The 27,938-nt window shown below is 39.7% G+C and overlaps 2 protein-coding genes across 6 annotated transcripts in view; both read right to left on the bottom strand.

Moving 5' to 3' along the window:
- LOC134211763 (scavenger receptor class B member 1) overlaps nucleotides 1-27,938 on the bottom strand; it is a 305,460-nt gene that overhangs the window by 238,938 nt on the left and 38,584 nt on the right. For all 5 annotated transcript variants that reach the window (XM_062688980.1, XM_062688976.1, XM_062688979.1 and 2 more), the window contains exon 2: nucleotides 14,058-14,149. In XM_062688980.1, coding sequence (XP_062544964.1) covers nucleotides 14,058-14,149 — 92 coding nt within the window. The remainder of the gene's footprint in view (nucleotides 1-14,057; nucleotides 14,150-27,938) is intronic.
- Nucleotides 18,032-21,869, bottom strand: LOC134215654 (uncharacterized). Its single transcript, XM_062694792.1, has 2 exons — nucleotides 21,641-21,869; nucleotides 18,032-20,001 (listed from the first exon to the last, which is right to left on the bottom strand). Exons 1-2 carry the CDS (start codon nucleotides 21,867-21,869, stop codon nucleotides 18,686-18,688), a joined length of 1,545 nt encoding a protein of 514 aa, XP_062550776.1. The 3' UTR covers nucleotides 18,032-18,685.

Raw genomic sequence — 27,938 nt, 5'->3', positions numbered from 1 at the left:
AAGGATTACAATTAATAAAACTTTTAGAATCCAAATCCTCCATCTTTCGAACGTGACTGCCCATTCCCTTAGCCATTCATCACCAACGCTCTTTGAAGTTTTTATCCTTCTAATCCTGATTTCCCTTTCCATTCTCTTCTTGTATCTTCTTGTTCCTTCCTTCTTTCGGTTTTTTATTGTGGTAGAAAGTTCCCCTTTCTTGCGGCACCAGTCCCTAGACTTGTAGACCGACCTAATCTTAACAGGGTGTTCCATCTCTAAGCCATTCCTTTCAATTTCAGCAACTCTGTTTGGAATTGATAATTGCTTACCAATTCCAGATGAAACTTCAATTGCCTTCCAATTTTCTTCTCTTTCCTTGCATACAGTTTCTAGCTGAATGGGACAATGATTTGCTGGTTTACATTCTAGCGGCCAATCTATCTGACCTTGTTCTATTTCCTGCTTCTGTTGTGTTGCATTCTCTTTTATCTTCTCTTTAACTTTTTCAACTTCCTCTTCCTTATTTTTCTTGGCTTCTTCATTGTTCTTTCCTTCTTCCATCGTACGCAACCATCCTATACAATTACTAATAACGTGGTCGGAACCTTCACAGTACCAACACGTTGGAATTATGAATTCCTTATCTCCGTGCACTCTTCTCCATCTCTCTACTACCTCTATTTGGTATTTAAGCTCTGCTACCTTGGCCTCCAGAGCACTAATTCTTTCCTTACTTTGTTCCTCTTCTTCCATATCACAATCTTTTACGATTTCCATCTTTTTCATCTGCCACTCTACACAGTCTACAACAATTTTTTAATAGCCGATGCAACAATAACCCAAACTTTCCATACTATACCGTCAAAATCACACAATATTCATAATTCCGCAACAAATATTACCATTTCTCAAGCCTAACGAAACGTTAGCGCATAAAAACAAATTCCATACTACATTGACTCAACATTTACTTAAACTCATCAACATTTCCGAATATACGACAAGGCCTAAAATTACACTCAAATACTTTCCACAGAACTATCAATACCAGCAGATAACCATAATAAACTTTTACCGAAACATCGTATTACACTACATCAACCAAGAACTCTACAATCTCAATATTCTCTGAAATACTTGAAATCACTCAACAAAATATTTTTACTCCAGAATTTCTCCACAAAACAGCATAATACGGAAACAATTACAATATCCGCAAAAACAATAACATAATGACCTAAAATTTTCCATTAATAACATAAATCATGAAGTAATTTAACATTAGCAATAACATAAATCATAAATACAACATAGAAGACCTTTAGCTGGGCGCCATTTGTAGCTAGCAGGGCCGATCCGCCCTTAAACACGTGGCTTAAGCGCCACTCCACGGGGGAGACCACGTGTGCTGATTTATTGCCCGGACGAGACTCTCCTTAGGGCGAGTCCATTTAATCTCCTCGAAAGGAATTTTACGGATCGTTTCAGCTAGCTAGCGAACCAACGACCAAACGGGTTTACCCTAATTATCGCAACTTCCTCATACAACCAGAAGGCACTCAGAGATTTCGGTAAGGGATCCACCCATACTCAAATGCGATGCAACAGGTTATGCTGCTCGCAACATCTCATCATCGGAAATCCACCGATCGTCGCGCAACAGACCACATATAGGAGGTGGTCTGACTGCGCCCTACGTCACTCTCCCACATGGTGGAGGACGGGACTCGAAAACAACAAACGCGATGTGACGTACAATACATGAAATCAACTAAACAGCAGGGGATTGGGGACAGAACAACATTTATTATAAGAGAGACATATTTAGCTTTTCGATTACATGTATTTGGTTTGATTCTTACATTTTAGATTTTCTCATTCATGTTTGGTTTTGTGTTCATCCTCTCTTCTCTGTCCCTACTATGTGTGCTTGTTCTCTCCCTGTCTAACTCTCTTGTGCTCACGTGCTATTTGTGTTCTGTCACTTTTCTAGCGCTGTCACTTTTCTAGCAGCGCATCGGTGGGCGAGTCTGCGCTCCTGGTGACAAGAAGTTCTAGCGGCGGCAATTCGTCACGCACGCTTTGACGGTCACCAAATTTTGTGAATGGCTTTATGGGCCCATTCCTTCAGTCTTTTGACTGGACAAAAAAAAGGACTACGAGGCGCCCTTAGCGGACGCCCCACTCCACAAAAATAAAACGGACGCCCCACTCCACAAAAAGAAAACTCCCACTGGATGGACTCACCGAATTCTGATGGCTTACCGGCCCGAAGGATAACTCGGTGCGCTGGACCTGCTGCCGTCTCTCTCTCTCTCTCTCTCTCTCTCTCTCTCTCTCTCTCTCTCTCTCTCTCTCTCTCTCTCTCTCTCTCTCTCTCTCTCACTCTCTCTCTCTCTCTCTCTCTCTCTCTCTCTCTCTCTCTCTCTCTCTCTCTCTCTCTCTCTCTCTCTCTCTCTCTCTCTCTCTCTCTCTCTCTCTCTCTCTCTCTCTCTCTCTCTCTCTCTCTCTCTCTCTCTCTCTCTCTCTCTCTCTCTCTCTCTCTCTCTCTCTCTCTCTCTCTCTCTCTCTCTCTCTCTCTCTCTCTCTCTCTCTCTCTATCTATCTATTTCTCAATCTATTTCTCTCTCTCTCTCTCTATCTATTTCTCTCTCTCTCTCTCTCTCTCTCTCTCTCTCTCTCTCTCTCTCTCTCTCTCTCTCTCTCTCTCTCTCTCTCTCTCTCTCTCTCTCTCTTTCTCTCTCTCTCTCTCTCTCTCTCTCTCTCTCTCTCTCTCTCTCTCTCTCTCTCTCTCTCTCTCTCTCTCTCTCTCTCTCTCTCTCTCTCTCTCTCTCTCTCTCTCTCTCTCTCTCTCTCTCTCTCTCTCTCTCTCTCTCTCTCTCTCTCTCTCTCTCTCTCTCTCTCTCTCTCTCTCTCTCTCTCTCTCTCTCTCTCTCTCTCTCTCTCTCTCTCTCTCTCTCTCTCTCTCTCTCTCTCTCTCTCTCTCTCTCTCTCTCTCTCTCTCTCTCTCTCTCTCTCTCTCTCTCTCTCTCTCTCTCTCTCTCTCTCTCTCTCTCTCTCTCTCTCTCTCTCTCTCTCTCTCTCTCTCTCTCTCTCTCTCTCTCTCTCTCTCTCTCTCTCTCTCTCTCTCTCTCTCTCTCTCTCTCTCTCTCTCTCTCTCTCTCTCTCTCTCTCTCTCTCTCTCTCTCTCTCTCTCTCTCTCTCTCTCTCTCTCTCTCTCTCTCTCTCTCTCTCTCTCTCTCTCTCTCTCTCTCTCTCTCTCTCTCTCTCTCTCTCTCTCTCTCTCTCTCTCTCTCTCTCTCTCTCTCTCTCTCTCTCTCTCTCTCTCTCTCTCTCTCTCTCTCTCTCTCTCTCTCTCTCTCTCTCTCTCTCTCTCTCTCTCTCTCTCTCTCTCTCTCTCTCTCTCTCTCTCTCTCTCTCCCTCTCTCTCTCTCTCTCTCTCTCTCTCTCTCTCTCTCTCTCTCTCTCTCTCTCTCTCTCTCTCTCTCTCTCTCTCTCTCTCTCTCTCTCTCTCTCTCTCTCTCTCTCTCTCTCTCTCTCTCTCTCTCTCTAGCAAAAACAAAAGGCTTAGTCTGGCATCCTGCGAACACCTCATCTTTTATTCGGGGTCTTTTCCATACATTTTTTGGGGGATTAAATGGAATTTGCACCATAAAAGGGAAAAAAAAATTTACATCCTCAGATACATCATTTCAGTTAACTCGTGGTGGGTGTTTCAGAGGTAAGCATATGACGTATTTCGAAAAATTTCGTTTCAGGTGGTTCGAAACGAAATTTCGCGGAATTTCGCGGAATTTGAGCTTGGCGAAATCGGATTTATTAATTTCGTTTCGTTTCATAACATTACCAAAATTTCGCTTGAAAAAACTAGCTCATAACGAAATTTAACGGAATTCCGCGGAATTTCGAAACAAATTTTGACTTAAACCATATTGTCTCGTAGGTCGTGTATTATCAAAAATTTTGGAATCGCAAAGCTGTTTTCAAAACTTAATGTATACACATTTTTCTATTTACGCCTACTACAAAATTCCATTATGAGTCGACAAATACGTATTCAGTTTTCTTCTATAAAACGTCTTCGGGGTTTTGTTACAAATTTCCAACATAAAACGAAAAATATCTTTAACTATTATTAAGACGTCAGGGTCAGAGTGTAAATGTGATCAGATATGTACAACTTTGTCAAAAAGGTAAAGTCGTGACGTGGATTCCCGAGGCCCTTGTAAAGTATTTTTAGAGCGCCTCTTTTTTAGTAAAGGCCAACTTTTTCACCTCTTATGCCTCAAACCAGATTTAAGCGCATGACTAAGCACCGCTCAAGGGTTAGGAAGTCCCTAAGGAAAACATTAAACGAAGCAATTGATTTTGTGTTGGATTGATTTGAACCACGATTTTCGTCTTCGAGTTTTCAAAATAACTTCGTTTACAGTAAATATTTATACGCCAAGGTGGCTTCACATGAATTACCTTTTCAACAAACCGAAGATTCCTTTCCCGTGGCGCTTACGGAGATACAGAGCATTCCTCTTATAATCTTATAATAATGAGTATCAAACTAATTCTCCTCTCCTAATCCTAAATTGACTGTAAGGGCGTAACCGGCTTATACTATTTTCTTACTCAATTGAAGTGTTTCCGAGCCTCTTATAAAAATGTTGAATTTGGAAGGAAAAAGACAGGTCGTACAGACTGAACACTTAAACACCTAGACAACGGACAGGACATATCGGCACCAACATTTCAAAAGGGCGTAATTGCTTTTGTAAACAAAAGCTTCTCATGTCGCTGGTGGGTTAATTTGAGCCCACCCACGCAATCCAACACCACTGATGGAAGCATCGAATCCTCTTCTTTCATTTAATGGTGCTGAATTGCGTGGGTGAGCACAAATAAGCCCACAAGAGACGTGAGAAGCTCTTGTTTACAAAAGCAGTTTCGCCCTTTTGAAATGTTGTTGCCGATATAACACCCAGTGGACCGATGGAGAATTTTTCGATCACGAAAAGTTTTCTTCTTACCGGGGCGGGAATCGAGCCCATACTCCATAGCCCATGCGTCTAGACGATTGACGTCGCTAACCGCACGGCCACAGTACACCTTTTTGTATGAAAAATGAAAAAATATTTCTTCATACCTGGCAACTGCTGCCGTAGAAACTTTCCGATCACATTTTTGAAATGCAATACACATATCTTTTTATATTTTATGCATATATCTGTGTGCATTTTAAAAATGAGCAGAGGATTCGTCTAGCGAGCAAATGTATGCTATTAACAGTTCTCTATCTGCGCAAACTATATTCTAATATTCTGGTTTTGATTAAGCTCAATACCATAAAACCACGCTGATAAATGAATATGAAGTATGCTTCAGCATAATCACATAAGTCTTAAATGGAAAATAAGGTTAATATGGTTAAATAAGGTTAAATAGAATTTAAATTACAAAAAAATCCCACAAATCCTATATTTTTATATACATACTTACTGATATAAAGCTGAACTTATATAAAATTGATCAGATTCGGGAGCACCCACTCCACGATGAATTCCTTTGAAAGCGGCACAAATGCTACTACTTTATCGCCAATGGTAAACGGGAACACGGCATCACAGACTGCTTCTTCTGTTACTATAATTCAATTGCTCGCAAAGCAGTTATTTGACTTTGAGAAAATGAAATCAGAATTGCGTACATAATGTAAAATCAATTCAATAAAAATTCCGCGGAAAAAAATTTAAAATTTCGTTTCGTTTCGAAAAATTTCGAATTAAATGGACGTTGATTTCGTATCGTTTCGAAGTCTCGAAAGTAAATATATATTTCGTTTCGTTTCGTTTCGAATCAACACAGACATTTTAAATTTTGTTTCGTTTCGTTAGAAAAAAAAGTCTTATCGCATACCCTTATTCAGAGGTACTGAAAAAAATGATATTTCCCCATAGAGACACCGTGAAAACGAACTGGGCAGATTTATGGATTTTTGGAGTCGGGTGCTGCGATACTGCGCACATTTTTGTAAAATAATGCGGATTTGAGAAAGTTTGTTGAAGTTGTATAAAACTCAACTCTTGCAAGAAGAAGTTTATTGTGAAAAAGGACATGTGCGCATTTAATATTGTCAATCAAACGTCGATTTGTCCAATCTGATGGCACTCCCCCGCAAACCAAAAATACCAACAGGTAGCCGAAGGCTTCCCCTGCCTGTTTGAGTGAGATATCAGATTGGACAAATCTAGACCAACATTTGAAAAGGGCGTAACAGCCAAAATTTATTCCTTCTGATTCTTCGTCTACATATATATATACAGATATATATATACTAAGTTGACTAGAATTGAATGCAGACCAAGATGAAGCTAATCTTAATTTTTGAATGTTCTTAGATAAATCTCATTTTACTTATCGTCATAGTAAACCCTTTTGTAAAGATTTTTTATCCCTGACGACACTGCGGAATTTGAGATATATGTATTTAACGAGAATTCTGTTTTTACACGATTTTGTTTCGGTCGTATTTTTGATCGTGTGGCTTCAATTTACGACCAAAATCCATGCAACATGTTCCTAAAACCCCTAAATAAACCAAAAAATAAGATGGGGGCAAAACTGAGAAAGTGTAAATCGTGTTGAAACAGTATCTTTTGCATTTCTTCAATATACATCAGTTACGGCTTAAAAAGGGCGTAACTCCTAAACGGACCCTACGATTTTTTTTTTCAAACTTCGTCTAGAGATGGAGTATAGCCCCAGAATTCAGCTCCAGGTATTAGTTTTGATGGAGTTTTTTTTAATAACGGTCAGGGGAGCGCCGTGCTCAAGTTTATGTTCCTCACCAGCAACGGACTGCAGAGCGTGACGGCCTAGGAGCTAAAACCTTTGTTATAAAGACAATAATATTTTAATATATATAATATTTTAATATTTTTAATAATATTAAATTTTCAGGGTTTGTTCATATATGTAAGAGAAGGCATTTTGCAAATTTTCAGATTTTTTCATTAAGGGGAAGTGGGGTAAAACAGCCCTTCAAAAATTATTGTTCAAAAATCGCCAAAACCAAAAAAATGCAATAACTTCGGCAATGAGTGACCGATTTTGTTTAAATTTTGCACGTTTTTTCTACTCAATTAGTACTTTATACCAAGTGGTTAATAGGGTTATAAAGTTGTTTACTTTAGGAGAAAATTGACTTTTTCGATAAAAAATGTTCGTTTTTCCAAAGGAAATATTTTTCACCAACAGATCTAGGATAAAAAACTAAACCCGTAAGGCAATTAAGGAACTAAAGAGCTTTCATCTCATATATAATTCAGAAGCGCCAACTCAAGAATTTCTTAGAAAATCGCAATTTTCTGCAACACTGTTTATTCTTAAGAAAGTTCGACCCTACTTATGTTGATGTTTTCCGATCTGGTGAAAACTGTCCAAACTTTTTTGTCTCAGTTGAAATTCAAAATCAGAATTTCCTATTAGGGGAGTGTAGGGTAAAATAGTCCTTTAAAAATAAATGTCAAAAAATACATCATTTTTTTATGTGAGTTCTAGCAGAAAATACGTAAGTTTAAAAAAAAAACTGTTTCTTCTCCTTTCAATTCATCTATATTTTTCGTCTCAATAGATACGTATATCCTTCGCTGGTCTATATTCGATAGCAAACTATTTGCAGAACAATTTTCAACAGAAGTAAAATAGGACCAAAATAAGTGCCTTAAACATTAGCACGTCTTTTGCAAACTGAAACAAAAATGAACGAAGTGATTTTGCTAGTTAGCTTCGAAATTCTTCCAAGCTTAGTGTTTTTATGGTTTTCTATCTGTCAACAATTAAATCCTTCACAATTTCTCAATCTCAAAAAATAACGTGAACTAGTCAACTAGTCATGTCATCTCTATAATATTCCGGCGCAGGTATTGTAAACTTTGCGCCGTCTTAAACTCCCGTTCAAAATTATTGTTCCACCAAATTATATTCCCACCAGTTCCTCCATGGCGACGTCTTAATTGCAAGAACGATGCATGGTTCAAGAACGACGTAAAGCAAAATCCAATGCTAGTTTCCATCAATTCGGAAGAACATTTGTTTTGGTACTTTGTTTGTTACATTGTTGTTACTTCAACACGGTAGTCTATTCCTCGGTGAAAAAAGCAATAGATAGATTTCTCAAAAAGTATTGCAAGCTGTTACTACCCAAGTACTACTTCTTACCAAACCACACCTTATGGTTGGTTGGAAATATGTTCATATAAGGCTAGCAAAGATTTCAAGAGAAAAAGGCTGATGTTTAAGGCATCCTTTTTACAATCAACTACACAGTTTTGTTGAGGTACTCAAGCACTTTCAGGTGGTGTAAATTAAGCTGAGAATAAAACAGTTTTGCTTGGTAATCTTTTAATTAATTGATTAAGCGATCTACAATTTACATAAGGTACAGTGGGGCAAGTGGGTAAATGGGGTAAGTGAAAAAAACGCAAGTATGTCACTGATGAAGCACAGAATTTTTCAATTCCACTTCACAATCATACAAAGCCATTCAAATCAATGCGTTGAATAAGTGAAACATAAAATAATGAACCATTTCAACATGCGAGAGTAAAAGTTTATTAACCTTTCAAGTTTATCTTTTGGACAAGTTGTTTTGCGTGTCAATAAACACAAATATTTTTTTATGTTGGTTTCCATAACACATTCAATTAGTGCATTGATAAGTTGGTTTTCTTTATAGTTTTGAATTCCAGCCACAAAAATATTGATATGAACATCAAAAATTTAAAAAAAATATTTTATTGATTTGCCTGTTTTTTACCATGGATGGGGCAAGTGAAAATTTTCCGACACTGAATGCATTTCTCTATTTTTTCAAACACAAATAATTTCTATTAAGCGTATATAAACAAATGATACCAATTCGAACTCATTCGAAGGCTTTCGGTTATTAAGTGATACGTGATAATACTAAATCAGGAACCCAAAGTGCCAAGCGTGTCAGTGTTTTAAATAATTTATGTTTGATAAATAATTCGTGAAAAAATGTTATTTATATAGCTTAAATACAAGAATCACTACTATATCAACAATTATGATTTATTTAGTTGAAATTTATAAAATTTATAAATTTGTTAATGTAGACTCTTCTACTGAAATCATAAGTGGATTGTTAATGAATCACAACATGATTCCAGGTTTGATGAATATTTCAATGATAATTTCTCTGCATTATCGCCAAGGTTCATTATCTTACTATAAACCTGAAATAGAAAGTAGTGTTAAACAAAAATGGAGGTGAGATGTTAGATTTCAAAAAATTCAAGTAAAGAAAACATAAAAACATAAAAATTATTTAATGGAGGCATTCTAGTGCCCATTAACTTTCATGGAGTGTCAAAAAGCATCACAACAGATCACAGTTATGTTCTATTCAGTATAATTATCATTTGCATGAAATAAATGAACAGAAAATGTGTTCTTATATTGAAAAATCTTCTTTTAAAATCATTTTTTCACTTACCCCACATGTGAGGTAAGTGAAAAATTGAAACCGATTTTTTTTGTATTCCAAATATTTTGTGTCCTAAAAGTATTTTTCAAAGATCTTGTTCGCAGGCATATAAAGATTGGATAGATGACTCGTTATGTCATAAATATGATCAATTTCAATATTATATTCAACTTTTATGACTTGATGAACATGAAATATACGATTTCCTTTACCCACTTGCCCCACTGTACCTTACTTTATCTATGAGTGTAGAAACGTGTATCCTAAAATTTGAAGTATTTTCATGAGGGGTGTGTTTTCAAATCGTCAGACAATTGATACTCTATCCTATTCAATAGTATACACATTACCTTGTTTCGCTCTCCTTGTAAAAAATCAGCTCGTTGTAGAAAAAAAAGGTTTCTCCCGTATTGTGCAAAATGAATGAAACTTTGTTAAACTTTGGAGTGTTTTTTACACAGTTGTGTAAACATAGAATCGAGGGTATTCCATTACCTATGAGATAAAATTGTCCAACTCATGAAAATATATACACCCGATTAGAACTGGTATAGTCCATTCAGTCAAACATTTTATTTAGATTGTATCTCTGTAATATTAGCTAGCAGTTTGAAAGTTAGTAATTCAAAATATATGAATGGTACACGGTTTGACGTTTTGCACAATAAACTTGCAGAATTTGGTTTAAATTGATAATGATGGAGGATGAAAGAGAGTTATAGGCGAATACCACACAATCGTTACAAGCTTACAAAAACAAGCCTCCATGGTAACCTGATGCAAGTACGATGGGTACAAAAGAAAATATAATCCTGAGAAGCAGCTCCACCAACAAGCTCATGTTTAAAACGTTACGAAATTGTTCATTTGCCGTTAGAATAATTGTTTTTTTCGCATGGCTGTAAAAGCTTAACATCAGTACTGGTACCCATTCAAAGAAAATATTATCAACAAGCACTTTCGTCGAATCCGTTCATTTTTGTTTCAGTTTGCGAAAGACGATGCTTTAAATGTTTTGAAGGCACTTATTTTTGGTCCTATTTTTACTTCTGTTCAAAATGATGTTCTGCAAATAGATTGCTATCTAATATAGATCAGTTGAAGGATATACCATTATCTATTGAGACGAAAATATAGATGAATTGAAAGGAAGAAGAAACAGTTTTTTTAAAACTTATGTATTTTCTCTAGTTAAAACTCACATAAAAAATGAGTGCTATTTTTTACATTTATTTTAAAAGCGACTATTTTACCCTTACACTCCCTAATGAAAATTCTGATTTTTTAATTTCAACTTAGACAAAAAGTTTGGACAGTTTTTCCCCAGATCGAAAAACACATCAACTTAATGGTAGGGTCAAAATTTGTGCGAACTTTCTTAAGAATTAATAGATGCTTTTGCAGAAAATTGCGATTTCTACTTAGAAATTCTTGAGTTGGCGCTTTCTACATTATATATGGGATGAAAGCTCTTGTAGTTCTTTAATTGCCTTTACGGGTTTAGTTTTTTATCCTAGATCTGTTGGTGAAAAATATTTCCCTTTGGAAAAACGACCATTTTTTGGATCGAAAAAGTCAATTTTTCTCCCTAAAGTAAACAACTTTATAACCCTATTAACCACTTGGTATAAAGTACTAATTGAGTAGAAAAAAACAAAAATTTTAATCAAAATCGGTCACTCATTGCCAAAAGTTATTGCATTTTTTGGTTTAACGATTTTGAACAATAATTTTTGAAGGGCCGTTTTAGCCCACTTCCCTCAATAGAAAAAATCTGAAAATTCTGCAAAATGTCTTTTCTTACATATATGAACAAACCCTGAAAATTTCATCATCCAAATCGGAGAATATCGATACAAGAGGGGGTCGCGCTTCTCGCGAACTGGCTCTTAATAATAATATGTCAATTGCATGTTAAATTTTATGTTTTAAAATAAATGAGTGTTGTGGATCTTTACCGAGATACTTGGATCGATATATTCCTGGAAAGGTCGCTTTGGTCATGCAGCTTCTTCATGCTATCCTCGACGTGATTTGAGACCGTGCGGAGAGAGATGCCTACCCTAAACGCAGAGAACATTATCGAAGAAATGTGCAGGGATGCAGAAACGTGGAATGCTGTCAGCAGGGTAGTTACGCAGATACTGAAGGAGTTGCGAAGAAAACGGAGGCAAGACCAGCGAACTAGCGAACCCAGCTAGAGCCACGGTGCAAAAAGAGATGCTAGAAGCACAATCTGCTTCCCTCATGAATTAATCACAGACAAATGAGTTTGTTTGAGAAAGTACATAAGTAACATTTTTGGCCAAAATGGGATTTTTATATATTCTGAATCCTCGTCCAAAAAAAACGTATTCTGGCAAAAAAACGAAAAATTTGCTCATGAATGAATGAATTTTGTTTCATTTGTTTGAGAAACTACATACCGTTTTGACTCAAATTTTGAACATGACTCATATTCCGAATAGTCACGTTTAAACGGTCGTTGGAACCTCATTAGTTTTAGGGTGCTAAAACGCTAGTGTTCGGAATATGAGTCATGTTCGGGATTTGAGCCAAAACGGTATGTGCACGTATTTTTAAGAGCAATAGGACGTCGTCAAAGGCGTTATTTTTAAGAGATGCTGCCACTACAATTAAAGTAAAATCTATTTCTTTAGTATGGAGGAATCTATGGTTCTCGGCAATGACCAATCGCTGAAACGTGAAATTTGGGATAAAGGCTGCAACTATTATTAGTATTATGTTTACTACCTTTGATTTTCACAGAACGATAGCATAAAATTTATTTTAATCAACTTCCATACTGGGATTAGGATATTTACTTCAAATGTGCTACCGCTCTTTTGCTCAAAAGAGTTCTCTAGATGAACATGATTGCAGTTTCCGTAGAATCACAACTAGTAGTCGTTGCTGTATATGCCTTTGTACGTGTATTGGAACACCATCTATCAATGCTAGCATAACATTGCATCGAATTTTTGCAATATTGCTCGAACGCATGCTCAACATACTGGAAATCTTGTTCAAATTTGACTGTCGATGTCCTATTCTGGAGTACTGCTTACAGTTTTCACACTGGAAGTGCCCCAGGGTTTTGAGTTTTTTTTCAAAAACAATTTATCTAATCGAAAGATTCGGTGTCAATTTGTACAAAAACAATTTTTGTTGTTCTCTCGAAATTGTATAAAATGGATATATCTAGACCAACATATACAAAGGGCGTAACAGCCAAAACTTATTCCTTTTGTTTCTTCGTCTACATATATACACAGAGAACAGACGTTCATCTTCATTCGCGTGCTTGTGTAAAAGTTTGTACTGGTCATTTTAAAGTATGTCGTTATGCCCTCGTTGCGCGGTGCTAGTGTGCTGATAAATATGGTTAAAATTTGCCTTGTTTTACTTTTTAGCGCTAGTGTTCATTCCGAATTGCTCCTAGGCTCGCTCCTAGGAGGCAGTACTACATTGTTTATGACGTGTATGCCAACGCCATCACTTAGTGGAATTGAGTTTTTATGTCGGGCAGCCTGCGTTGGCGGCGCTAAGGTGCGATTTAAATTTTTTCACGCGTTTTTAACGAAATTTTGTTCGAGCATCCATGTCTGTTCTCTGTGATTAAAATCTTAAGAAATGTCTCTTCCCCATGGAAACTCGATGTAGCTGAGAGTTTGGAAATATACCGACAGGTACAAACAGATTAGATTAGGTACCTTGGGTAGTACAAATAGTTGCGATTGTTTTCTTCAAGTCGAGTCAAGTACGAGACACTGAAGACGACCACACAGTTGTGGTCGTAATACGTATCTGCAAAGATATCGAACATAATTGGTGGAATTAAATGGAGTTACTTAACTCATCTTAGACGGTTGGTTTTTTTGGTGTTACGTCTGTTTGTCTGTAAAGTAATACTGAAAAATAGTCCCAAGAGGAGGCTCTTCGAATTTCTACCTAAGCAATAAGGTAATGAGATTAGATTAGGTACCTAGCGTAGTATAAATATTATAAGTTGCGATTGTTTTCTTCAATTCGAGTCAAGTACGAGACACTGAAGACGACCACACAGTTGTGGACGAAATATTGGTATATTCCAAAGAGATTATTTCTTGTTTTTTATCTGCAAAGATATCGAAAATAATTGGTGGAATTAAATGGAGTTACTTAGATGGTTGATTTTTTTTTTGTTTTACGTCTGTTTGTCTGATTCTTAATGAAGAATGTAAGGGTTTGCAAGAGAACAGGTAGTATCATGTAAGGCTATGGTATATTCCACAGAGATTATTTCTTGTTTTTTCTCTGGCCCGACTTCCACACTAGAAACATCTGGTAAATCGAAAGTCTATGAAAAACACACACACATGGCCAAGAAGGTCAAGAACATTTTCAATCCAAAAATTGCATAAGCTGAACCGGTAATGGAACTAAGCCATATCAGCATGGTCTTGATTTATAGGCACACATCTTACCACTAGACTAAGGAAGGCTTGCGTTAAAGTATAAAGCGTAAAAAATCATTTCCTTCTGTATTTTGTATTGCAACAAAAGTGAAAAAACATACGTATCACTTACTTACCCATTTGAATATGAACATATATGGATTGCATATATGCGACATGACTCCTAGACAAATTGACACTAATCCGGTGGCCATCAAGATAAAATTGGCTGCAAATAGATTAAGATATTTTTTATTAAGACAATGCGATTTTATGAATATTTTATTCAAGAAACCTTCTTCCTTGGCTAGTTTGAATCAAATAAGCAAATTTATTTCTGTGGTTCAGTTCTTTTTTTAATTCATGATTTTTTTTTGTTTGAGGCTATCATTCAAATGCTTAAAAATAAATCAGCAAAAACAGTAACGAACAAAACAAAATACACTGGAGTCGGTTTTTGCGTGAGGAACACGTATCGCGTAAGTACCAAAATCTGCATTAATAAAAAAATGCGAAAAAACGACTTTTCGTATGAAAAGTTGCGCAAATTCTGAAATCCGCTTAAATCCCAAAATCCTCGTGAAAAAAGCCGCAAAAAACGACCTGCGTAAAAAGCATCCCCAGTGTAATCTATTTTGATTTTACTAAAATCAATGTTTCTGATTATAAAGTTGCGCAAAGAGGATCTTTTTACACTGATTCTGAATGATGCTCTTGTTATTATGTTGGCAACTTTCATTTTTGTTCAACCCTTCAAGTGACTTCACGGGAATGTTCACTTCCAAAGCTTTTTAATTCGATAACCAAGTCACCCACAGAGTGCAAACACATGAGTTTCTTGTTGCTACTTTATTGGGGGGTGTATAAAAGTGCTTTGTATACTTCGATAACCTCAGCTACCTTACAAAAAATTCGGCCAAAGACGGGTGTTGAACCTGGACCCTCCACACTTCACGCATCTCGACTGACGCGCTAATCATCTGGACTATACAACAGTTGAGGAAAGATGAGACGTAGTTATTATAATCCACGTTTCATGCTATGTTGATGTGAGTATCATCATATAATCTCAAGTGGAAGGGTAACAAGGATAGCAACGAGTGACATAAGTGGAATTAGCACCATGGAAATTTGTGTCCATTTCCGTCATCAAGCTAAATGGAATCGGGAAGATTGTGTGGGTCAATATTATATTGCTGTGTACTTGTTCTAGGAGGAGCCAACGAGCTTCGTTTAGATATATTGATCGAAACCAAATAAACCGACATAATGCAAAGACCTGACATAACAAGTATGACATTCTCTGATCGGTTTGCATGAGAGATTTAATACAAAACGCTTAATACAAAGAATGTCACACACAATTGTTTTGGGTGTATGATAAAGATATTGACAATTGTTTGAAAGGACCATGTACGCTTAGACAACTTGCAGATGATGCCGTGATTTCCCTAAAAGGTTCATGTGCAAATGTCCTGCAAGGACTATTGCTAGGCTGACCATACGTACCGTATTTAACGGGACAGTACCATTTTTCCGCCTTATTACACTGTCCCGTCGTATTCAAACAAATCCTCAATTTGTCCCATTTTTCATTGAATCTTCAGAATAATTCCAAAAACTATTTTAAGTGGACGAAACCTATCATAAATATTGTTAGCTTTTAGCTATCTATGTTTTAATATATATATTCGTTTGATTTAATTTTCACCAACTATTTGACAGCTGATGAAAACAACAAATAAAACGAGAATTCCTCAGCAAGATTTGTTTTTCAGCCAGTTGCACTTCAATTAACTATTTCATGTTATTAAACTTTGGCCCATCCATATAGTAAGGCAGAAGTAGACACATTTTAATTTCAAAACTTGATTTCTTCTCGATTCATTTTTTTTGGTTTTGAGTCCTTTCAAGTTGATTACTTATTATTATTTTTATATTATTATTACTTATTTATTATAAAGAGCTATTTCGAGAATCGGACACTAGCAAACGAAACAAATAAGGGAATAAAGAGAGTAGGAATAACAGCTGGTCTGCCCATGATTTCATAGTTGACGTAACAACCAGCACTATCGATGTTGGGAAAACGCATTTTTATTAATTTTACCCGAATTATCATATCAATCAACAAAGTACATGAACTAAAATGACTAAATGGACAATAATAGTAGTTGTTTTAAGGCCGCGGGGAATAAATTATTTTTCCTTTGATTGAAGTGGTCAAAATATGCATACGACAGTTTATGCGATCAAACAAACGTTTTTTGAAATGTTTGTTCCCATAACATGACGTAAAAACCAGGCTACTGTGTGTGGTTACATTGCACTAAAGAATAATTGTAGTTAGTTCCGACGATTTATTGGTGGAAGGGAAATCTTTCGAAAAGTTCAAGTCTCCGGGAAAGGTTTTTCGGATAGCTCTTTCCGTGAAAATTAAAATTATGTGTGGAAGAGATTGTGTTACAAAGAATTTAATCAGTACCGTATGGGGACTTTAGCACCATTACAGCATTATAATATCGTTAATCGTTATATATTAGCCCCTCGTTCCAACCAAATTTCCTGCAAAAATGGTTCCAATCCCTATTTTAAAATTTGTTTAGGTAGTTTTGCTTTGAGCTATCAAATAAAACAAAAGATATTTTAGTTACTAGATAAAGATTGTCGCTTCGGTTCCCTTTGTTCTGCTGTCCGAAACATGTGTGGTACATACCTGTCAAATCGTATGGATTTTCCTTCTTTGACATTTAGCTCCCCTATCCTCGCCAGCAAAAGATGTTCCGGACAGCGACGACAGCGACAATCTTTATCTAGTAACTAAAATATCTTTCAATAAAACCTAATCTTAATCCTCTAAAAGACACGTATTTTATCATTAAACACAAAAGACAAAAGCACGAGCAAGATGCCCGTACGATTCGTAGTTGGTAAATCATGACAAACTTCCGAAATTGTACGAATAACTGGGAGAATGGGGCTGGAGATTAGCTATCCATGGTTATTTTTCGAAAGTTCAATGTGTAGCCAATATAAAACCACGTTCGTAAGCTTAATTACCTGCATCTTCATATTAGTTTAGGGTCGTATATTGCAATCACAGGAATATAAAAACACAAATTACACAATTTAGCATTGTTTAGCATACTCATTTCTTGAATTTAGCCAAGACACCAAACTTTTCGGTTTGTGTTACAGCGAGGTCCCCAAAAAAGCGCGGAACTATTCACGGTGCGGACATTAACCGGGGAGATTTCGAGATGTGGGAAAGACTGAAAAACGCGTGTGGTTTTCAATAATTCAGGTTATACTACTACTGTATTTGCTTTCAGCTCATGGGGATATATATATAACTAGGTGAACAAAGGGCAGAAGGCTCACAATAAAATTAAATCGTGCTATAAGGAGAGATACAGGGTTTTTACGTAACAACTTTGTTGGCTATCGTCGCTATGGAGCGGGAAAGGCAGTCGATGGCATGTGGTTGCGTCGACTAGGGTAGAGCTCCTCATTCTGGTGCTAACATATTCCGCCCACCAAATTACGAGTAGGAATTTCCGACCCGTTTCGTCCTGGTACATATTCGTCGTTGTCGAGGGGGAATCGTCGAAGCTTCCTGATGTCCCGACGGAAAATACCCTTGGCTGTCTTCACCGCGACAACTCGTACACGTCCGTCCTTCCAGGAAAGAGTTCCAAAACACGTCCTAGAGGCCACAGCTGCGGCTTTTCGTTGTCTTCGACGAGGAGCACAAAATCACCTTCGATGACATTCAGGGGATGATGATTGCCATTTCGATAGACGTTGAAGTGACAACACATACTCAGATTGCCACCGAGCACGAAAAGTCTAGGCAATACGCTGGATGAAGCTCCATCTCAATAATGAACTTATCTACCGTTCGAGCAGATTAACCTCCGGAAGAGTACCTAGAGGACGTCCGATGAAGAAGCGTGCAGGTGTTAGTGCTAGTGGATCGTTGGGATCATCCGAAATCGGAGGAATACGGCAAGCGTTCATACAAACAGATACCTCCGCAAGAACAGTGCTTAGTTGTTTGGAGGTGTAATTATAATTACTTCCGATTTTGTTGAGAAACCCTTTTGCCACCTTGATACCAGCCTCCCACAACCCGCCATGATGTGGAGAGCGAGCGGGTATGAAAAGCCATTGCACTCGTTTGTCGGTGAAGAATCTGCTAACCTCGTCGCTGTGCTCGTTGGCATCGATCTGGTGGTATAATTCTCGGAGAATTTTCGCGGCTCCTCGAAGATTTGTAGCATTATCCGAATACATCTTGCTTGGTACTCCGTAGCGACTCGTGAATCTTGTGAAAGCCGCAAGAAAGGACGATGTACTGAGATCGCTGACCGCCTCCATATGCACTGCTCGTGTTCCGAAGCAAACAAAAAGGGCAATGTAGCCTTTGGAAGGTATTGCTCCGCGAGCTCGTCGCCCTATGATGCTTACCGGGCCGGCATAATCAACTCCAGTTATAACAAACGGTGGAAGTGGTTTCAACTATCTGCTGGCAACGGTCCCATTTGTTGTGTCAATCGTACAGGTCGGGTTCGATTACACTTAGTACAATCCCGACACACTTTACGTGAAGCACTACTGCCTCGCACTATCCAGAACCGCGTTCGTACGATTGCCAATAACGACTGAGGGCCGCAGTGAAGATGCTCTTGATGCTCGTGTAGGAGAATGAGCGTTGTCAATATTGCGTGACGAGGCAGCAAGATCGGATGCTTGTTGTCGTAGGTCAAGTCAGATAGCTGCAACCTTCCGCCCACCCTGACGACACCGTTTTTATCCAGAAATGGATTGAGCTGGTGTAAGGGACTGCTACGTTCAACGCTGAGGCCTCTTCGTAGTCGGCTAATTTCTCCGAAAAATGTTTTTGTTGTGTGTGTGGCAGGTACTTCTCCAAGGCAAAATCAATTTCATCTAGAGAGAGTGGAGTGGCGCTGCGATACTCTGGGTGCCTGAAACGTAGCATTCTTGCCGTGATACGCAGCAGAAGCTGCAGCCTCGGGTAGTATCTAGCCATCATGTCATCCAAGAATCGGTTTTCATACACAGTCAAACACACTAATGTTGTGGTTCGCTGCTCTCTGTCCATTTGACGCCGTTCGCCAGGATCGAGATCGGCTTGTGATGCTGACTCATCACTCACATTCAGTGGCTCCCATGACGGTCCATGCCACCAGAGAATATTTTCTTGAAGCTGCTCGGGAAATGCTTCACGGGAGATCAGATCAGCGGGATTGAGAAGAGTGCCGACGTGATACCAATTGATAGACGGCAGATGTGTAGAAATTTCGGCAACACGATTAGCGACGAAGGTCTTCCACCTTGCCGCGCCACCGGCCAGCCATGCCAGTACAACTTTCGAATCGGAGAAAGCACGAATCTCATAGAATGTCGTAGTGGAAAGAGCATCTTTTACGTTGGAGATCAGCCTGGCGAGAATAACAGCTGCACATAACTCCAGCCGAGGTGTGGTTGTTTTGCCGTTGCCTATAGGTGCCAGCTTGGATTTAGCGCAGAGTAGATGGGAGGAAGTATTGCCATCATCGTCCACGGCTCGAATGTAGACACAGGCGCCCATTGCAACCTCGGATGCGTCACAGTAGCCGTGCAGGTAGAGACGAGTCCAGTTTCTCATGTCGATAACATTTCGGGGAATCTGAAACGAATTGAGAAGCGAGAACTTTTGCACCAAAATAAGCCAATCGTTGATCAACTCACCGGGGGGATTTGCATCCCAGGCCACCTTCAGCTCCCACATTCGCTGCATTACCAGTTTAGCCTTTACGATGATAGGAGAGAGAAGGCCGAGGGGGTCAAATAAGCTGGCAATTTGCGATAGTATTATTCGCTTTGTGGGCTGAAGGATCTCGTTTAGCTGGTAAGTGAAGTGGAGCTCGTCACTGCACGGCTGCCATTGCATACCGAGTGCCTTGATGGTACTGCTTCCGTTGTCCACTATAGAAATTTTCACTTCTCGATCTTCATCAGGAACTTCTTCTAACACTGTTGCACTGTTCGAAGCCCATTTCCGCAGGTGGAATCCTCCTGCAGCGAATATTTCTGTGAGTTGTTCACGTAGAACCACTGCTTCGGCTTCAGATGATGCCCCAGTCAGGATGTCGTCGACATAAATTCCTTTCTCTGCCTTCTCAACTGCTTCTGGATATTGAGGACGATGCGATTAGAGAAGCTGCTGCACGCACTTTGTAGCCAAGAAGGATGCGCTTTTCGTCCCAAAAGTGACCTTATTCAACCGATATTCTCTAATATCATCCGTCTTCTCGACCATCTCCACAGAATTTTCAAAAAGTCACGATCCAGCTCGTTCAACCATATCATGCGATACATTTGCTTGGCATCACTAACAAGCACGATGGGTGGAAGGCGAAATCGAATCAAAATATTGACCAACGAATCTTGAACGACCGGGCCACACATAAGCACATCATTTAAAGAGAGTCCACTGGTAGTCTTGGCCGAAGCGTCAAAAACGACACGGCATTTAGTAGTTGTACTGGTAGTTTTGACCACGCAGTGGTGTGGAAGATAAACAGATTTGTTGGGTGTGCTTTTATCGTTTACGAGTGTCATGTGGCCGAGCTCAATATATTCACGAATGAACGCATGGTACTCTACCTTTAACTGTGGATTACGGTCTAGCTTTCTTTCTATGTGGTGAAGTCTTTTCTCTGCAATTTGCCTAGACTCACCTAGCTGATTGGGGTCTCGTAGAAACGGAAGACGAACTACGAACTTGCCTGTCTCATCTCGAACGGTGTGATCATAAAAATGTTGCTCGCATCGTTTCTCTTCGTCGGTTAAATATTTGGGTGCTGTGCCATACTCCTCAATCTCCCAAAATTTGCGCAGCTGATTTGAGAGATCATCATCGGTGTTGGTGAGCAGGCAGGTAGATACTTGATATCTTACTGGTGAGGCAGATTCGTGATAACGACCAGCCACTATCCAGCCGAGCTTGGTATTTTGTAGTGTTGGTAGGCTGTCGTCGGGACTGAGTGCGATTTTGCCCGGCTCGAGCAGCTGAAAGAATAATTCTATGCCTAGTAATATTTCTACCTTTGCCGGACGATGGAAGAGCGGATCGGCGAGATGTATGGCTCCTGGTATAAATTGCTGGTTTTCTAGGTAGCATTCTGGTAATCCTTTCTAACACCATGCATGGTACAGAGGTGCGATAGTTCGTGCAGCGCGACGAAATAGTGATTTCGGTGCATTTATCGGAGTGTGCCGGAGTAGCAGAAATGCCTTCGAGGTCCATACTTGCTGCGAATGTTTTGATGCCGAGTTGCCTACAAAAACTTTCGCTTATAAAACTGAGCTGGGAAGCGCAATCTAAAACAGCACGGCATGCATGCGGACGTCCCTGGTAGTCCATTACATTGATGGAAACGGTTGCCAGAAGAACACTGGATGCATCTAGGCAGGGTGAGTCGAGGGCCGAAATCAAAGACTGTGCTGATGGTCTCGAATTTAGCTTGGGCCATGACTGATGAAGATGCTGGAGACGACGCCAGATGCAGCAAAGTGTGGTGTGGTAAGTCGCATTTTCTACACGTACCTGATTTGCAACTTTCACCAGGATGTACTTGTAGGCATTTGTTGCACATTTTCATCCTGTTGACAACAGCGAGACTTTCGTCTTGGTTCATGTGGAGAAACTTACCACATTGGTAGAGTTGATGGTTCTGTTTATGGCACACATCGCAAAACGACGAATTCGTGGCGACGAATGCGGAAGCGCCTCTGATTAGAAGGGGCGCCTTGGAAGGTGGTTTGTAGGGAACACTTGCCTTCGGTCGGGATGTCTGGGCTGACTGGAGAGCAAAGCTGCGAGACTCGATGAACTTCAAGAAGCACGGCAGATTGATGTTGACTTCATCCATTTCCGCCATTTTCTGACACCACAATTGTTTGGTGTCCGGGTCCACCTTTTCACTTAATATGAACAAGAGCCAAGTGTCGCGGTCTTCTTTATTCATTGCTTTCAGTGCCCGAATAACCTCATCTGACACATCATGAAGTGATCGCAATCCATGTGACGAGGGCGATGTCAGCGATTGGCAATCTCTCGAGGCTTGTCGTACCTCGATTTCAGCTTCTCTAGAGCCAATCGGTAGTTGGCATCTTCGATTTTCAGATGCGAAACCAAAGAAGCAGCCTCTCCCGCTAGGTTGGTTTTGAGGTAGTACAATTTCTGACTGTCCTTCAGCAATGGGTTTTGGTCTACCATGCTGTCGAACAGATCGAAAAATGATTGCCACTCGAGATAATTACCGCTGAAGACAGGCATGTTCATCCGGGGCAACTTGAGGTCCGAAAGAGGCGGCAAAGCGGCGTGGTTTGGCACCACAGCAGACGAGGCAGGCGAGGTAGACGAGGTAGACGAGGTAGCCATATTGGAAGACATTATTCGCAGAAATTCCGCTTGCTGGTCAGCTAACTGCTTGATGACTGAGGGGAAAGTGGAGGGGAAAGTGGATTCGGCACGTTTTCGCGTTCTTTAATCACTTTCAATAGCTTCAATAAACGGTTCTTCTGTGCGATATAGCACCCTTCGAATTGGCTTTGCCGATGCACTGCGTCATTATAAGCTTCATCACCATCACAAACGTCCAAAATCTTCTTATGTACAGCACAATATGCCGCCCATACTTCATACAACGCATCGAGCTCACTTTGCACGTCTATTTCTTCAGCCTCTTCTGGTTTAATCTTCGCCACTGCATCCGAAATACGTTTCAACCGGGGCTCAAGAGCTTTCCGTTCGCGGACGAGTTTATCCATCTTGGTGGATTTCGCGCACTATTAATCCAAATAGTCACTGTTAGGGACACTGCTTTCAGTTTCTGTGCACTGCTAAGCCGATCGGCAGAAGCACTCGAGGCCGATTTACGGCGGCGACAGGGCCAATTCACGGGCACTAGCGGTCACAGAAGGCACGGTTCGCGGCGAACTATTCGCGATCCGGACAAGAAGGACCATATGTTACAGCGAGGTCCCCAAAAAAGCGCGGAACTATTCACGGTGCGGACATTAACCGGGGAGATTTCGAGATGTGGGAAAGACTGAAAAACGCGTGTGGTTTTCAATAATTCAGGTTATACTACTACTGTATTTGCTTTCAGCTCATGGGGATATATATATAACTAGGTGAACAAAGGGCAGAAGGCTCACAATAAAATTAAATCGTGCTATAAGGAGAGATACAGGGTTTTTACGTAACAACTTTGTTGGCTATCGTCGCTATGGAGCGGGAAAGGCAGTCGATGGCATGTGGTTGCGTCGACTAGGGTAGAGCTCCTCATTCTGGTGCTAACAGTTTGGTTCACCATTTTGTTTCTAACTCTTGAACGCAATAACCGATCGTTATCAAATTCAATAGCGATCAACAAGACTTTACTACCTTTCGAATGCAACACACACGCACACACAAACACAGACACGGACAAACATTAGCTCAGTTCGTCGAGCTATAACATTACACTATGGGCCTACGAGCTTTCTATAAAAAGTTCGCTTTCGGAGTGAAATGATAGCCTTTCGATACAACTTTGTTGTACGAAAAAGGCAAAAAGGCTTGTTTCATTTTTACCGTTAAACTAAACATGCATATCCCCAACCATAGCAATTGGTGCAAAATACCCGAGTAGACGATGACTAAAAAGTAAATAAATCGTGATTAGATTGCAAAATGAGATATGGGCCTGATTTATATGTAGGATATAAAAGCACAAGATCAGACGGCAATATCCATATTTGTTCTGAAATATCATGAGGTTATCAGTTAATGGTATTTGGAAGAAGTTATTAATATCTCGAGCTATTAGTTTGTTTTTATCCTTAACACATCTTGATATTTAAATAACACTTCGGTGCATTTTTTATTTATATTTTTGCCTGATCTTTAAATCTTACACCAAAGTCCATATCATGTTTAATAATTCAGTTCTGTCCGGGTAAGGTAATGAATAAGTATTGCATTGCAACTGTAAAAACTAAAAACAACAGTCGTTTAATATATTAGGATTCTTCTCGGTAAATGTGCTCGAAATATACATACCAATATTATAAAGCTGGGTACAAATCAAAAGCCATTCAACACGCACTAATTCTTATGGTTTAAGTCCTCAGTCGCAGATCTCTCCTGCCACGCAAAAAATGATGCTAGATTTTGGTTTTAATATGCACTTTTAGAAAATACCCATAAACTACTACACTTTAAAGAAGGAAAGATAAGCGTGATTTCCCATACAAAATTTTGATATGCTTCTAAAAAAATATGACATATAGTGTGACACAAATGGTTATTTATTGCGTTACATAATTAATGGATTTTCATGCTTCTTTTATATTAGACTTTCTTTTGAATCGCGATTGTCTTAAATCAAAACTTTTCGCGACAATATTTAGCAAACAAACATTATTTTTTTGATTCAAAAGAATCAAAAGAATCTAATCTAATTAGAATCTAATAAAAAGAATCTAAACGTTTTTCTCCAGAACTACACCTCGATAGATGAAAGCTTATTTTGTCGGATTATACCGTGGTTTTTAAAAGAAATGCTTGCTTTAGCAGGAACTTGCACATTAATATGCAAAACCAGTTACGCCCGAATCATGAAGTAGTCCTGAAATACGACAAAGTAAAACGAAAACCTATGTTGTGCTTAACTAGTGGATTGTGAATGTCGATAAAATATGAGGCAGTTTTTTGCTTCATATTGCAGCAGGTAATGGAGGTACGTCAACTTATGCGATCAAATGACCATTTTTCCAAAAACAATTATCGCCATAACTCGAATGTTTCCGAACAAAACGTAAGTATTTTTTCATGGAGCATATGTATAACCATACGAAGAATCCATATCCGCAAAAAAGTGAGTTTTGGTCATTTTGGCTTATACGTCAACTATGTGATCATGGGCAGTGGTGTTCCACAAGGTTCCATCCTGGGACCGACGTTGTGGAATGCGATATACGACGGGTTATTACAGCTTAGACTACCAAGAAGCATGCAGATAGTTGGGTTTTTGGACGACGTGGTGCTTTTGGTAATCGGAGAAACAGGTAGATGAAGTGGAAGTACGTGCTATGGAGGCCATAGAAATAGTGGAGAAATGGATGTGCGGTAACATTCGATAACATCGTTCAGGAAATGTGTGAAGATGATAATACGTGGAACGTGGTGAACAAAGTAGTAACGCAGATCATGCTGCCGTTGCAGCGGAAATGGCGCGATGACCAAAGGGCACTGGGCAGTGAGCGATTGTGATGAGTAGTAGCCGATCGTGAGAAAACAACCGGTTCGGAGCCGTCGGTGCGCCAGTGAACCGGAAGCCATCCTTCAACCGGAATCACTGGACCGGAATCGGCACTCAATCGGTATGCCTGATAATCGATGTATCCGTATCGGAAGAGCCATGTCGTAATCAAGAAGTGTGAGCAATTGTACGAGCGCCAAATGCAAAACTTGTCGTGGTGGAGATGCGCAGTGATACAGTCATCAGTAGTTATGAGGAGAATGCAGCGAACTAGCAATGCTTGCTATAGGCTGTAAAAATTGAAGTGCATGAGCACAACCCCTTTCCGAAGTATTGACATCCAGTCCCGGAGGGAGGCCCTTCTTTCTTAGTCGTGCGGTAAGATGCGTGGCTACAAAGCAAGACCATGCTAAGGATGGCTGGATTCGATTCCCGGTGCCGGTCTAGACAATTTTCGGATTGGAAATTGTCTCGACTCCCCTGGGCATAAAAGTATCATCGTGTTAGCCTCATGATATACGCATGCAGAAATGGCTTAGAAACCTCGCAGTTAATAACTGTGGAAGTGCTTAATGAACACTAAGCTGCGAAGCGGCAATGTCCCAGTGGGGGATGTAATGCCAATGAAGAAGAACAAAAGGTCCCGGAGGGACCAGGGCATTATAAGAGAGGTAACTCAAGTAACCTTCTGTTGCTTGGGTGAGTTTAGTGGGTCCGGCGTTTCGTCAACCCCAATCCTTGAGTGATAATTTCAGTTGTCTGTTTGAAGATTTGTCTTCATCCTTCTACAAAAAAAGAAACACACACACACACGGACAGACTTACATTTGCTCAGTTCGTCGAGCTGAGTCGATTGGTATATAACAATACGGGTTTCCGGATTCCTTCGTTTTTGGAGTGAAATGATACGAAAAGCTATCAGCGATTGAAGATGCGACACATACTAGTGAATGGCTCATTTTGCGCATAGTTTGTGCGAGCACCTCTCAAGAAAATGAAAGGTGTTGACCGAAGTGGACGAAAGGGGATGTTAAAGTTCAATTGAGAGAGCAAGGCCGGGCAATCAATTCTAGATTGCAGGAGATCTGGAGTGAACAGCGCCTTGGAAATGTCACGACGCTCACTTAACAGATCTAAACCAATAAATCGGCAGCGTGCTTCATAACTTGGTAAGTTTTTTGGATCATTCCAAGGAAGACGGCGTAGAGCAAAACGAACGAATTTTCGCTGATTTGCTTCGATTCGTTTTGTGCTGTTTTGGTAGAAAGGAGCCCATACAACTAATGAATATTCTAGTAATGACCTCACCAACGCGCAGTAGAGCGATTTTAGACATTGAATGTTATCGAAGTGCTTCACAATGCGGAAAATAAATCCAAGTGTTTTCGACGCTTTCGTAAAGGCTATGTGGTATTTGGAGTCTAATAAAACGCCTAGATCCACAACAACAGATTCTCGTCTAATAGCTGTAGATCCGATTTTCTAACAAAAGTCAATAGTAGAGCGCTTGCGGGAAAATGAAATTACAGAGCATTTATTGGCGTTGAGGACCATGCTTTTGATCTCGCACCATTTGACGAAAATGTTGAGTTGACGTTGTAGAAACAGAGCATCCTGATCATCATTAATAGTCCAGTATAATTTGAAATCATTGGCAAAAGAAAGCTTGAAGGATTCGAGCACAAGATTCACATCATTCAGATACACTAGAAATATCAGAGGTCCTAAGTGACTACCTTGTGGCACACCTGACGTAACACCAAAGTATTGCGAGGTTGAGTCTCCAATGATGATGGCCATTTCCTGACCAGTTAGATAGGATTCAAGCCATAACAGAAAGGGTCCGGAATAACCTAGGCGTTCAAACTGTGCAATTGTAATCCTGTGATTGATCTTATCGAAGGCAGCCGAAAAATCAGTGTAGATAGAGTCAACTTGATATCTTTTCTGCAAAGATTGGGCGATGAATGACGTGTAGAGAGTCAGATTCGTATTCGTTGAACGCCTTGGCATAAAACCGTGTTGATGCTCGGAGATGAAATCTTGACAATTGTGAAATAAGAACTTATAGACTACTTTCTCAAACAGCTTTGAAGTGGCGCAAAGTGCGGCTATACCACGGTGATTACTGACATCACGCTAATTTCCTTTTTAAAGACCGGGAATAGGTAAGATTTTTTCCATTGCTCCGGAAACGTTCCGACTTGAAGCGATACGTTGAAGAGACTGGCTAGAGGTACGGATAGACTATTAGAATAAATCTTCAAGACGTACGCAGGAATTCCATCTGGTCCACAACTAGTCGAAGCTTTTACGGTACAGCAAATATCAGCTACTGTGTCTGCATCGACGATTGGGTGGTTTCCAACTTGGGGACGAACAGGCACGTTGTTAGCGGCTTCATTGATTTGGTGTAATTCCAGGGAATCGTCGGTGAACACATTCGAGAATTGCTGTTGAAATAAATTACAAATGTCTTCTGTCGATGAACATTCGATATTCTCATTGGTCATGACAGTGGGAAGACCAGATTCCTTTCGTTGTTGGTTGACGTAGTTCCAGAATCCTTTGGGATAGTGGCGCAGTTTTACTTGCACGTTTCGTTGATGAGCGATGTACAGTTTTTTTTTCAAGCGCTTGTAGCGAGCGTTGATTGAGTTATAGTTGAGTTTGCACTGGCGGCTTTTATATTTCGAGTAT

This window comes from Armigeres subalbatus, chromosome 2, assembly GCF_024139115.2.
Source record: "Armigeres subalbatus isolate Guangzhou_Male chromosome 2, GZ_Asu_2, whole genome shotgun sequence".
NCBI classification, from domain to species: Eukaryota; Metazoa; Arthropoda; class Insecta; order Diptera; family Culicidae; genus Armigeres; species Armigeres subalbatus.
The sequence above is the reverse complement of the archived record's forward strand: the minus strand, read 5'-3'. Positions and strand labels throughout refer to the sequence as shown.

Bases quoted from the DNA above. Each gene is read 5' to 3' on its own strand.
- LOC134215654 (XM_062694792.1), bottom strand. From the start codon at position 21,869: ATGGCGGAAATGGATGAAGTCAACATCAATCTGCCGTGCTTCTTGAAG. The intron at 20,002-21,640 runs GTAAGTTTCTCC...TATTCGCTGCAG, and splicing joins CCATCAACTCTACCAATGTG to GAGGATTCCACCTGCGGAAA.